The sequence below is a fragment of the Petaurus breviceps genome, unplaced genomic scaffold, assembly GCF_028583685.1.
Source record: "Petaurus breviceps papuanus isolate PSGF00001 unplaced genomic scaffold, PetGlider_PUasm1.0 90752, whole genome shotgun sequence".
Taxonomy (NCBI): Eukaryota; Metazoa; Chordata; class Mammalia; order Diprotodontia; family Petauridae; genus Petaurus; species Petaurus breviceps.
The window spans coordinates 7,492,705-7,507,070 of NW_027187336.1; the positions used below are offsets into that span (position 1 = coordinate 7,492,705).

General features: G+C 40.2%; 1 protein-coding gene across 1 annotated transcript in view; it reads right to left on the bottom strand.

Moving 5' to 3' along the window:
- Positions 1-13,245, bottom strand: part of LOC138146099 (actin-related protein 3-like) — an 80,723-nt gene extending 67,478 nt beyond the window's left edge. Inside the window, 3 exon segments of the mRNA XM_069067779.1 lie at positions 12,740-12,851; positions 12,854-13,035; positions 13,037-13,245. Coding sequence (XP_068923880.1) covers positions 12,740-12,851; positions 12,854-13,035; positions 13,037-13,230 — 488 coding nt within the window. The 5' untranslated portion in view covers positions 13,231-13,245.
- Positions 13,246-14,366: the final 1,121 nt, after the last annotated feature.

The window sequence follows — 14,366 nt, forward strand, 5'->3', positions numbered from 1 at the left end:
GGTCTAAGGATAATGAGATTTTTAAAAATAATTATTCAAGACGGGTAGTCACTCATTACAGTTGGCCTACAATTTTAACTGTTGTTAGAAATACCCAAAATAACCACAAATAAAAGTCATGCAACTTTAGATTGCCGTTAAATTTTCATACAGTATTTTGAAAACTGCTCTTATTCATTTAACACTGCTTGTTAACAGATGTATAGGGTGAAAAAATTCCACTATATTAAAAAATTATGAGATTTAAATCCTTGAGATAAATAGTACATTTGCTTAAATAGCAGATTTATTTTTAAAGGAGACTGTCCTAGAATATATAAAATGTTGCATTTCTTATTACCCAATCTTCTGGGAGTTCAACAGGAATTCATTTTTCATTTGCACCATACAGTACACTTCTGTATTACAGCAGATACATAATACAGAATCTCAAATGTATCACACTGAGCTTCAACCAAGCTTCCTTCTCCTATATGTAAATATCACCAACTAGCCAAGCAAAAATTTCTACTACGAAGTGAAAAGTTTACTGAAAGAAGCATAATTATCCTGAAGAAATTATACTAAAGAGCATCTTATTTCTATGTCTTGTTTCATCTATGAAACAAGACTAAAAATGATGTCTAAAGTTACTTCCAGATTTATAATTCTATTAGCTATTAGTTACATCTACAATTTGCTGAACCAAGGTTCACAATTTATACATAGTAAATGGTATTTTAACACCTTTTACCATGTCAGATGCATTATAAAGTTTATTCTTAGGAAAAATAAAAAAACATTTTTCCCATATTTCCTGTATCTGTGATTGTATTAATAAACCCTCTTACTTAAAGTGACAGGAAAAGTCTTACAGAATTAACTTCACTTAAGCATTAACTTTATAATGTTCTATCAAGTTTCATGGTATATGGAATCAATGCTGAAAAGTATTCCTTTTCTTTAACTTCCCTCCCTCCAGCTGTAGGTACCCTCCCTTACCCAAACTTTCATGTCCTCTCTTTGTTGTGGAATATCTGTTAAGTGCCTACTAGGGTGCCACATTATCCCAAACTTCTTGAGAAAAGAGGCTCTACCATAGTCTGTGCAGAACTGACACTTAAATATGCAATCAATTAAATTGTAGAGTAAGCCCTAAATTCTAAAGTATGAAAGAAGTGTCTCCCCTCTCCCTCACAGCACATTCATGAATCGTCAAACCTTATAGCTCCCACCTCTACAATACATCTGCTCCCCTTTCTCTTTTCATGTTGCCAGTACAAGTATTCAGAGCTGTCCTTTCACAGCAGCCCCCTAACTGAACTCCTTGCTCCCAGTCTCGACCCTCTCCAACATGTCCTCCACACAGAAGCCAAAATACTCTACCTAAAGCACATGTGATCCTGACATTCTCCTGCTCAAGAAGCTTCAGGGGTTCCCACTGCCTCTAGGATAACATGAAATCCTGTTTGACATGTAAAGACTTTCACAAACCAGTTCTTACTTTTCAAGGCTTATTTCATATCATTCCCCTTCATACACTATGTTCCAGATAAAGTGATTGTCTTGTCATTACACACACACACACACACACACACACACACACACACACACACACACATATATATACCTTATTCCCAACCTCTTCTCCCCTCTCACCACTACAATGTTTGGTTGAGTCAAATGCATACTGGAGGAGCAACGCATTAAATTTATCGTTCAAAAGAGATCATTTAAAAATCCATTCATGAAAAGTCAAATAGTCAGTCAATAAACATTTAAGCGTCCACTATGTTCCAGGCATTGTGCTAAGTACTAGATATACACAAAGAAGAAAAAGATAGTCCTTGCCCACAGGAGCTCACAACCTAGTGAGGGCAGTAACAAGGAAATAAATATGTACAAACAAGCTATATAAAGGATAAATATGAAGTAATTTAGAGAGGGAAAGCACTAGAAATAAGGAGGGCTGGAAAAGATAGGATTTTAGTTGAGGTTTCAGAGAAGCCAGTAAGCAGAATGAGTGTAAGCATTCCAGTCATGGAGGACCAGAGAAAATGCCTGGAGCCAAGAGATGTGAGGTCATGGAACAGCAAGGAGGCCAGTTTCACTGGATCAAAAAATAGTACCTGGTAGGGAATAGGTGTAAGAAGACTAAAAAGGTAGGAGGAGGCTAAGGTATGAAGGGCTTTGACAAACAGCAGTATTCGATCCTGGAGATGATAGAGAGTTGTGTTTTGTTTGGGGTTTTTTTTTGGGGGGGGAGGGGGGACATTTACATAGTCAGACCTGCTCTTTAGTAAAAATCACTGGGAGCTGGATGGAAGATGGATTGAAGTAGGGAGAGACTTGATGCTTGCAGATGCACCAACAAGCTACTGGAATACTCCAGCCATGAGGTGGTAAGGGCCTATACCAAAGTGTAAGAATTATCAGAGAAAAAAGAGCAATCATTTTAGAGATGTTGAAAAGACGCAATTTGCAGGTCTTGGCAATAGCCTTGACCAGAGGGCACAGAATAATGAAAAGTCAAGGATGAAACCTAAGTTTCAAGCTTGGATGAATGGGAAGATGGTGATACCTTCCACAGTAACAGAGAAACTTGGAAAGCGGGAGGGTTTACAGGTAGAAATAAGTTGTTTTAGACATGTTCAGCTTAAGTTGTCACTGGGCATCCAGTTGAAGTCTAAAATACAGCTGAAGTTGTGAGATTGGGTAGGGCAGGAAAAGTAGATTTATAAAACATCAACCAAGCAATAATCAATCCATGGGACCTAAGGAGATTGTGGTAGTATAGAGGGAGAGAATGCTTATAGTTAGAAAGTAATCTGAATGAAGATCCAGCAAAGGAGACTGAAAAGGCTCTGCTTGCTGCACAGACATTCAGTTGCATGGGCAATCCACTAAGTCAATCTATCAGTATATCCATCCTGGATAGTCAATGTAGAAAGACAAGGATTGAGTCAATGGATAATTAAATAGAAGATTTAAATAGCAAGCTGAAATGCATTTGGGAAATTGTACAATACTTTCAATGATGAAAATCAGTCCATCAAAAAGCATTTATAAATCAATTTCTATGTGCCAGGCCCTATGCAAAGGCACTGAGGATATAAAGGCAAAAACAATCCTAAGCAACTCATACTCTAATGGGAGAAACAACATGTAAACAGCTAAGTACATACAAAATATACATATAGCAGAGGGTGAGCAATCTCAGAGGAGAAGGAAGCAGCAACTGAAGGGACTTAGCCTCCTGCCGAAGATGGTATTTCAGCTAGAATTTGAAGGAAGCCAGGGAAGATAAGAGAAGTATCTAAAGAAGGAAGGAATTACAAGCAAGGAGGAACAAGTTGTGCAAAGGCACAAGGAAAAGAGATGGGTCTATTATGTGTGAAGAACACATGTAGACTAGTGTAGCTGGATTATAGACTACCTGAAGGAGAGAAAAACACAAGAATGGAAAGGTAGAAAGGGGTCAGTTTAAAATGAGCTATAAATAACAAGAGAGGCTTTTATATTTGAAGCTAGAATAATAGAGAGTTACTGGAGTTTACTAAGTAGAGAGATGACATCGTCAGATCTAAACCACTTGAGTGAAGGATGGATTGGAAAGGGGAGAAACCTGAAGCAAACTGCTTCCCAATGCAAAACCCACATTTTCAAGACCAGTGTTTTCCCATTATGGCTTCAAATAAAGAATACCACAGTCTCTGAATAAAATCTGAGGTGACCCAAAAAACAATGGAGAGATTTAAGGTGGGTAGAGAAGATCCTCTAATGAATATTTAAGAAAGATATAGACAAAATCATTTAGGTAAGTTCCAATCTACATTGCTGGAGAAGTAAACATGTGGGATCAAAAGTCCTCTGAAATATGTTGCCTAGAAGAACTAAATTTAAAATAAAACACATAGCTGCGAAGGATAAAGTGAAAGGTCAGTGCAGCCTGGACTTTGGGACCCAGTAAGTGGGAGTGAGTAGCTTTTGCCCCCAGGGCGAGAAGCCACTGAGCCACCAGCACAGCCAGCACCATGCCAGCACCACATGGCAGCTTCAGCTCCTAGCCTGCAGAGTGTAGGGGGACCAAGCACCAGTCCGAGGGGTAATCACTCTTGCTTTAACCTTCTTGGATCTGGATTGCAGTCCAGGGTAGAGGTCCTGGGGTGTGTGTCCAGCTTGCCAGAGCATGTGGAGACCTCAGAGAGGGCACCCATCTAATACCCCCGGGCAGCCAAGAAAACCCCAGCGTTTGGGATGAAAGCTCCCCTGCCTGGTGGCAGAGTCCAACTGTGGCAAAAAGCCCAGGGGTCAAGTGACTGAGGGGAGACATGACCAGGCAAAGGAAACAAAGCAGACAGAAGATTCCAACATTAGACTCCTATTTTGGGGACAAAAAGGAGCAAAGCATGGAACAGGAGGAAGGCAGTGAAGTCAGAACTCCTGCACCAAAAGCTTCAAAGGAAAATACAAGTTGGTTACAGGCCATTGAGGACCTTAAGAAGCAGATAAGAGAAGAGGAAGAAAAATTGGGAAGAGAAATGAGAACGATGCAAGAAAATTACCAAATGAGAGTCAACAGCCTGATGAGGAAAATAACACCTCAAAAAATAGACTAACTCAAATGGCAAAAGAGGCTCAAAAAGGCAATGAGGAGGGGCGGCCAGGTGGCTCAGTGAGTAAGAACACCGGCTCCAGTGTCAGGATGACCTGGAGATCGAATCCCGGGCTCAGATACTCAGCACCACACCCAGAAATAACTGGCCATGTAACCTTGAGCAAGTTACTTAACCCCGATTGCTTTTAAAAAAAAAAAAAAGGCAATGAGAAGAAGAATGCCTTAAAAAGCCAAATTTGCCAGATGGAAAAAGAATCTCAAAAGCTCAATGAGGAGAATCATTGCTTCAGAATTAGATTGGAGCAAATGGAAGCTAATGACTTTAGGAGAAATCAAGATGCTATTAAACACATCCAAACAAATGAAAGAATAGAAGGAAATGTGAAATATGTCATGGGAAAAACCACTGACCTGGAAAATAGATCCAGGAGAGATAATTTAAAAATTATTGGACTACCTGAAAGCCATGATCAAAGTAAGAACCTAGAAAGCATCCTCCAGGAAGTTCTCAAAGAAAATTGCCCTGATGTTTTAGAACCAGAGGGCAAAATAGAGGTTGAAAGAGTCCACCCATAACCTCCTGAAAAAGATCCCAAAAAGAAAACTCCTAAGAATATTATAGCCAGGTTCCAGAATTCCCAGATTAAGGAGAGAATATTACAAGCAGCCAAGAAGAAACAATTTGAATATTGTGAAAATACAACCAGGATAACCCAGGATCTGGCAGCTTCTACATTGAGGGATCAAAGGGCTTGGAATATGATATTCCAGAGGGCAAAGGAGCTGGGATTAAAACCAAGAGTCACCTACCCAGCAAAATTGAGTATCATGTTTCAGGGGAAAATATGGTCATTGAGTGCAATAGAGGACTTTCAAGCATTCTTGCTGAAAAAAACCAGAGTTGAATAGAAAATTTGACATTCAGATACAAGAAGCAAGAGAAGCATGAGAAGGTAAAGAGGGAAAAGAAATCATAAGGAACTTATCAAAGCTGAACTATTAACATTCCTATATGGAAAAACAATAATTGTAACTTATGAAACTTTTCTCAGTAGTTGAAGGGAATATATGAATGTCTATATATAGAGAGAGAGAGAATATATATATGTCTATATATGAGGGTATATGGGCATATGAATACATATGTGAATGTGTGTATATATGTTTACAGGTATACATAGATAGAGGGCACAGGACCAATTTAACAGGAAGGGATAATACTTAAAAGGTGAAATTAAGAGGTGAAAGAGGAGTATAATGAGAGAAGATGGGGAGAGACAGAATGGGGTAAACTATCTCATATAGAAGAGGTAAGGGAAAATGGTTACAATGGAGGGGAAGAATAGGAAGGCAAAAGGGAATGGGTCAACCATATTCCCACTGAATCTGGCTTGAGGAGGGAATGAAATCCACACTAAATAGGGTATCTCACCCTCCAGGAGAGTAAGTGGGGAAGGGGATGAGATGGGGGATGATAGAAGGGAGGGCAGGCTTGGGGGGAGGGAAGTTGGAAGCACCCACTTTTGAAAAGGCATAGGATCAAAGTAGAGAACAGAACATATGGGAGGTGGGATAGGAGGGAGGGAAATATAGTCAAGTCTTTTATAATATATCTACTATGTTATTGTTTTGCATTAGCCACACATGTACAACCTATACTGAACTGCTTATCTTCCCAATAAGGGTGGGTGACAAGGGAGGAAGGGAATTAATCTGGAATTCAAAGTTTTAAAATCAAATATTTAAATATATATATATATATACTATTATTAATACTATTTTACATATAATTGGGAAATAAGATATACAGGCACTGGGGCATAGAGAGCCACTGGAAAAGTCGAAAGGGGTATGGGAGAAAATATGGGAGAGAGCAGATTAGAAGAGGGATATCCTGTGGGACTGCTATTTTGGGGCAGTGGGTAGGGGAAAATCGGGGAGAAAATTTGTAATTCAAAATCTGGAGGAAATGAATGATGTAAAATTTAATTTTAAAAAAAAAGGGGGGGAATTAGAGAATCAAGTTGAAAGGGACTGACTGGGTAATCTAGTTCAACCCCTGCCAAAAGCATGAATTCCATCTAGGATATCCCTTGTAAGTGATCTTCTAGCCTACAATTAAAGACTTTGATTGACATAGAACTTGAAGCCATTGCCCAAAATAGATCATTCATTTTGGGACAACTCTAATTGGTTGGGAAGAACATTTCTCTAAAAAGAAAAAGTAAGCAAATTAGAAAGATTACTTTGCTTGGAAAGATAAAGATATGTGATAAGATAAAGAGAAATGTGACATCTTCCACATGCTTGCCATAAATTACTTGTTGGGGCACCGTCTCAGGAAAAAAAAAAAAGAATAGATTTCTGCAAGAGACAATTTCTCACAAAGCATTATGTGTAAGTCTTGTCTTCTCAATGAGATTATAATTTTACGGAAAAGGTACTATTAGATGTTTTTTTATCTCTTCAGAGCAATTAGCAGTATTTAGCATACACTCAATTCAATTTAACTTTAAGCTTACTGCCATTTTTGCCAGCTGTAAGCTTGTAAGCACATCAATTGGGCATTATTTGCAAATATTAAATTACTTACATAACTAAAGAAGATCTATTATCAATTTAAAATCCTTTCCCAAAATTCCATTCTTTTATTAACAAAACTGAAAAAAGAAAGCTAAGTAGGGGGTCACAGTAACAAATATTCTGAGGAGTCACACATCCAAAATATCAAGATCCAAAACACTGTACAATTTGATAGTATGTCATGGAAAGACTACTCCAACCAAATTAAGTCCCAAAAAACTAAGACATCAAACTCTTAAAAATACTCATATTTTGATAAAGTGGTAAAATGGGGCAGTTGCAGTCTAATGGTCATCACTTCCAAAAATTTTTTAAATAACATGTAGAACTCTATACAAAAAAGTTCCTTAAGTGGGTTCCAGAGTAAAGTAATATTTATTTACTAAACATATAGCTAATCTAAAATAATACTTTCTACCTAGGGTGGAAGAAAGAACAAGAGTATAAAGAACTAGAAAGTCAGAATGTAAACCAGAGAGCAGATGACAACACTCTAAACTTATTTATATGCTAATTGGTACAACAGGAACAACAAAGAGCACAGGTACAAATAAGCACTAATAAATACATTTAATGATGACAACAAAAGAGACTACAAATGTTTCAGTCCCTTGGGATGGAAGGAGAGAGCACATGACCATTCATTCAATAAACATTTACTAAAGTTTACTAGTAATCTGTATTAAGACTGAGACAAACAAGCATTTCTTTTTTCAGAATCCCAAATTGTGCTCACATCACCCCATACACCGCATGAACTTCCACCACACAGGACAGGCAAGAAGACTGTGGCAATACAACCAGGGGAGAAAAAAAAGCCTTTATGAATTTTTTCTTAATGCTTCACCCTATCACGAAATGTACATATTCTCATATGTTAAATACATTTGGAAAGTTTAACTGTTTATCGAAAAAAACTTTGTCTATTCCAAAGAGTCCCACAGTAAGGAGACAGAGTTCTGGCATTAAACCCAATGAAAAAATATTTTTACTAATACAATTTTTAAAATGACACGGAAAAAGAAAAATTTAATAATTAACACTGAGGATATCTAAAACAAGATTTAAATGTTGGAGAATCTTGAATGCATACAGGAAATAATTTAAAACTTTACAATGTTCTACAGCTTTAATCTTAATTCTTTATCAATTAAATTTTGGGTAATTGAAAAAATTAGCCTCAGACTAGGGAATATTTTTATGTTCTAATTTTAATCTACAATGAAAAAGTACAGAAGTTGATTTTTACTATTATGTAAGATGAATTATCTAACTTTTTTCTAGGTGGTTTAAAAAAATGATCATTATAATAGATACAACTTTAGGCTGGTTTGAATCCTGGCTGCTCATTTCTTAATGTAGAAGGTCAGAGTTACTTCTGCTTAAAGTTCCCAATTTTTTATTGTTAAGAAAAAGGAGCTGGGGGGTGGCTAGGTGGAGCAGTGAATAGAGCACTGGCCCTGGAGTCAGGAGGATCTGAGTTTAAATCTAGCCTCAGACACTTAACACAAAAACTAGCTGTGTGACCTTGGGCAAGTCACTTACCCCCAACTGCCCTCCAAAAAGCAGGGGAAAAAAAAAAATAAGGAGCTGGGATTGTTGGTACAAGTCTGTAATCTCTGCCATTTAGGGAGCCAGAGGCTAGAGGATCCCTTGAACCTGGAGTTCTAAGCCCCAATAGAGACAAAACTGATGGACTTAGGGTTTAATATAAGTCTGGCACCAATATATATAGTTATTTACATATTGTCTCTACATCAGAATATAAGTTTCTTAAAAAAAAAAAAAGGAACTGTATTTGCCTTTCTTTGTATCCCCTGCACTTAGCACAGTGCCTGTCACATATGTGCTTAATAAATGCTTGTTGATTGACCAATATGGTGAACTCCCAAAAGTAGGAGGCCTCCAGACTGCCTAAGAAGGGAGGAGTCCACCCAGGTCAAAAACTAAACAGGTCAAAACTTCTAAGATGGTCAACAGTGGGATAAGGCAGTAACCCCCACACTTCCATCCTAGAAGAAATAGAGAAATACAGTATTCAAAAAAAAGGGGGGGGGGGGGAGAAGTGGCATGGTACTTGCTGCAACTAGCAAATTTTGCTGAAACATTTTTCAATCTCTAAAAACATTAAAGTTCTCTCTCTCCTCTCTTTTGATTCAAGCTTTGCCCAACTAACAATGGAAAGATGGATTTGATTCATTCGTATGTTTTATTTCTATCAAATGGTTTAAATTTATTTAAGTCTCTAAAACTAGCAAATATGTTACAAAATAGGCAAAATTTGTCCTTGACAACTCCTTTTAAAAAGAGCATATTCAAAATGTTTTGTTGCATTTCAGCAGTCTTATCCTCAGATGAAAACTAAAATGTGAAGAATAGCAAGGTTTTCCACTTCCCAGGGGGAGAGGACCCAAAGAAATGAATCACTAATGGTATGTCAGACACCTGAGGCAGATTCTAGGGTAATTTTTGTTCTACTCATATCCATATTTCGTTCCACTAGGCCAATATCTACTTTCTCTTGCTGTCAAATATTAGCTAAACAGTAATAATATATAGACACATTGTCATTTGAACAGTATATTTATATAAATAATATCTAGTATAGGGACTAGAAAATATGCCCTGGAACTGAGAAAACCTGGATTGAAGTTCAAGATTTGACACATCCTAAGAGGCTGTAGATAGATCATAAGATCATAGAACTAGAGAACCTTAAGGCTTTAGACTTCTGAAATGCAACAAAAAAAAATTTCGCCCAGCCCTCTATTTAACAGAATAGGTTATAGTATCCACTACCTGTTAACTATGTGGATGATCTGCTCTAGATGTTGTTCAAAGTCCCTGCTCTCATTCTATGAGGTTAAATGACTTGTTTGAAATCAGAGTACCATAGGTGGAATTTGAACCCAAGTCCTCCATTTATGGAATCACAGCTCTTTACTGTATCAGCTTCTCAATTCTCTAAAACTAAGTTTCAGAGGAGTTACAGATGTGATGGAGACAGTTTCAAAACTGGGTGTTCCAAAAACAATGAAAATACAGAGGTGTACCTCAACCCAGCCATGCCAAAAAAATCACTTAAATATAATACATTATGAGAACTGTCCCAAGAGTTATATGAGATGCCTCTGGAAATGATGGATTGTCCTGCCCCACCCCTAAAAGTTTTCAAGCAGAAATGGAATAACCACTTGTGAGATATGTTATAGATTTTCCTTTCATTTATGGATTGGGTGAAATGGCCACTGAGATTCCTGTCAAGACTCAAATTCTATGATCCAATGAAGATAGAAGTCTTGATTTTGCATTTCATAATTCATAAATATAAATGAGTCCTAATTACTAAGGTTCACAAATGAGTTTTCTATGAAAATTTTTCTTTAAAATTAAATTTTAATTAAATATTTTTGCAATTCAAAACAAATGGACTTTTTCTACTGAGCACACAGGTTAAATTCAAGGAAGCCCCCTGGAAAATGGGGTCATATGAGGACACAACTTCAGCCTCATTATACCAGGATAAAATAACCAAAAAAATTATTACAAAGAAAATAACAAATAGACTAGGACTATGTCTAATTTGAAAATGCCGTAGTTATTTCAACAATGATATAAAATGTTCTACAAACTGTAGTACTTTTCATTCTGAAAGAGATTTCATCAGAAAAAGATAAAAGATAAATTCAGATACAGAACTCCTATGTGCCCACTCAGTGTTAGGAATTCTGCTGTTTCTCTGTAACAACAGTGTAACTTCTGAAAATGTCATTAAAGCAGTCACTGTGGACATCAGGGTAAAGAAATTTTATGTTAGTGTAACAGGAAATATATAGGAAAGGGATCAACACTTTGCAAGAAAAGTAAATTTTAAAGAGGAAAAAATACTGGAAACCAAAAGTTCAAGAGAATGTTTGGAATTCAATGTCAAGTCAGACAGATGAGAAATACTATAAAATGGGAAATAGAAATGGACTTGCCCTAAGAAGACAAGACTCCAAAATAGTCTACTACAGGCTCCAAAACGTACTTTGCCCTGTTCCTACTTTGACAAGTCACTTACCACAGGGCCTTCAGTTTTCTCTTCCATAAAACAGAGACAAAAATACTTTGAACCACTCTGGCTTGCTGGGGGGAAAATAGGGCTTTGAAAACCATGAAGCACCATACAAACAAATAAGTATAGCAATAAGAGCTTATTTTTCTTTGACATACCACAACTTACTAAAACTAAAAGATGTTTAATATATGAGGTGCTCTGTAATCTATTTTCTAAAAACTCTCACAAATACTGGCCAGGTTTTCTTTATTCCAAATTTTAGTAAATGAAACACTTCCGAGTTTACCAAATTTATTGTACCATCACCTAGACAGCTTCTCTTTTTAAAAAAATATTGCAACAGAGACAATTACTAAAGAAAATGTTTTCTGTTACTTTTTCTAGGTCACCGATGCATTTTATTTTAAGTTCATAAAAATGTCTAACACCTGCAACTCACTCCACCGTGTATCTAAACTTGCTTAATTAAAAAAAAAAATCTAGTAGATTTGTTCAGGTTTGAAATCGAAAACTACCTTATAAGGATATAAAAGATTTAAAGCAGGAAGAGGCTTTGACAAAACTAAGGAAGTTGCTTCGCGCTTGCTCATTCAGGGACTTTTTTCTTTCAGACAAGAGAAGTAATACATGACATCTTTCAGTCTAAATTAAAAAGTGACTTGGTTCCCTTACAAAATATGTTAAAGGGAATGGAGACTGCTACAACAGACTAGATTGGGGGGGGGGGGGCGGAGAGGGAGATGATGTTTATAGCTTTAGTAAGCGAGTTTTGATTCTTTTTTTCCTTAAACCCTGCTCTCAATTCCCATGAAGGAAGCGCATTCCTCCCTTTCCCCAACCCACACCCTGGGCATGAGTCTTGTCAGAGCAACCTTGCAAAACCCACAACGTGGGCTTGCCTTCCCCTTCCCCCCCCCCCCCCCCCCGTCTAGTCCTCTTCCTCCGGTCCCCACCCCTCCTCTCTCCAGCTCTCCCCGAAGAGACAGAAGGGAGGGTTGAGAGAGACACAGAGAAATGGGTGTGGGCTTTTGATCCGAGAGAAGACCCTCCCCCCAATCTTTGAGAAGCAAGGGGGTCTGCAGGTCTTCTAAAGCAGGAGGGGGGGGAGGGGCAGGCTCCGGAGGGGGGAGCGGGTGGGGGGGGGGGGGGTCCTCACATTATCTCTCCACTGTACCCCTGACCCTGAACCCCAGAAGAGTGCTCGTCCCCTCCATCTACCCCCACACTTAGCCTGGGCCGAAAAGGGCGAGGTCGGAGGGAGCCGAGGGAGGGTCCCTCTCTCTGGGGCCCCACCCCTCCAGAACCCAGCAGAGCCGGTGACTGACACCCCGACCCGCGGCGGCGGCGGCAACTCCCCACGCCATTCATCTCTGCCCCCACACCCTCTCTCTGCCTCTCTCACACATCCTCGCCCCGCCATTTTTCCTCTCTGCCGGAGCTCCCCCCGCACCCCCTTCGGCGCTGCTCGGTCCCCGAGGGGGCCCGTCCTCGCCGCTCACCCGGTGCCACAGTCCACCACACAGGCCGGCAGCCGTCCCGCCATCTTCCGCCTCCTCCTCCTCTTGCTGCAGCCGCCGCCGCCGTCGGGTCCGTGCTGGATGCGTGGAGGACGGGGGGCTGGCGGCGGGGGCTATCTAACCATCCACAGCCGGGCCGGCCTCGCGCTCCCGGGAGGCAGAGAGGAAGCTGAAGCAGAGGCGGGCGGGCAGGGAGGGAGGGCAGCAGCCTCAGCCAGCGGCTTCCACTTCCGCAACCCAACCAGTCAGTCAGGCCGGCAGTCCCCGCCCAGCCCGCCGCGGCCGCCTCCCTGCTCTCCTCGCTCTCTCTCCCCGCCCCACTCTGGCCCTCCCCCTCTACAACTTCTCCCCTCTCAGTTCCTTTCTCGGGGAAACCAAGATGGCTGCCGGCGCTGACGCCCAAGGCCGGCCCCTCCCCGCGGAGAACCCTGCCACAGCTTCCTCCCACCCGGCATGAGGAGGCCAAGGAGCATGCGCGCGTCCGGCGGAGGCGGTGGCAGCTTCCCCACCCAGGTCCCTGGCTCCGGTCCGAGCTTGCTCGGTCTAATTCAATGCCGGGTTTTCCAGGGGAGGCGGAGCTGGGAAGTCAGCAAACGTGAGGAGCCGCCTCCTTTTCTTACTCCTCCTCAATTATCTGTTCTCTGGGTTTCGAGAGCTTCCTGGTGCGAGGTTGCACTTACTGCGACCAGGGGTGGCTCTGTCTTAAAAAAGCAAGAGGGGAGGGAGGGCTGGGGGAGAGAGGCGTAGGTTTTCTTGGGAGTCCAAAGGAAAAAGTATTCTAATAGAAAATCATCTGCACGTGCTTTCCTTGACTTAAGTTGCTACTTTTCACATTGGGAAAAAGAATATTGAAAGAGACTCTGGGGGCGGCCAGGTAGCACAGCGAGTAAGAGCACCGTCCCCAGTGTCGTGATGAACTGGAGATGGGATCCAGGCTCAGACACTTAGCACCCACCCAGAAACACCTGGCCGTGTACCCTTGAGCAAGTTACTTAACCCCAATTGCTTAAAAAAAAAGAGAGAGAGACTCTGGGTGAGAAACGGATGAGGCAAAATGTGACTTAAACTCTGTATTTTAAGTGTTTCATTGTCATTCGTGGGTTTTTATCTCTTTTTTTGTGTCAACCCCCCCCCTTTTGATAGTCTAGTGAAGCCTATGGACCCCTTCTCAGACTAATGTTTTTAAGTGCATAAAACAATGGACGTACCAAGGACATAAATTATATTGGAGTAGTTATTAAAAAAAATTTAAGTTGACAGACATCGCTCTGCCTCCCCCCCCCCAGGTTAATAACTCCTTTCTAAATTCATCTGAATTATTGTTTAAAATAGCGCCCTAGAGGGCAAGGGTCTGGCCAGATCGGGTACACAAGTTGGACAGCACCTTCTGGCAAAATTGGGCACTTAAGGCTTTTTGAAGGTGATGACCACCACCACCATGACAAGGATAAATTTCATGTTGGAGTGAATAATTAGACCTTCCTGATAAGGAATTTTTGTCCATATAAAGACAGAAAAGGGAGAGGAAGAGAAGTGCAAAGAGGAGGAAGTAAAGAAAGATTATTAAGCAAGCATTTTATTAACGGTCTACTATGTGCCCAACAGGGTG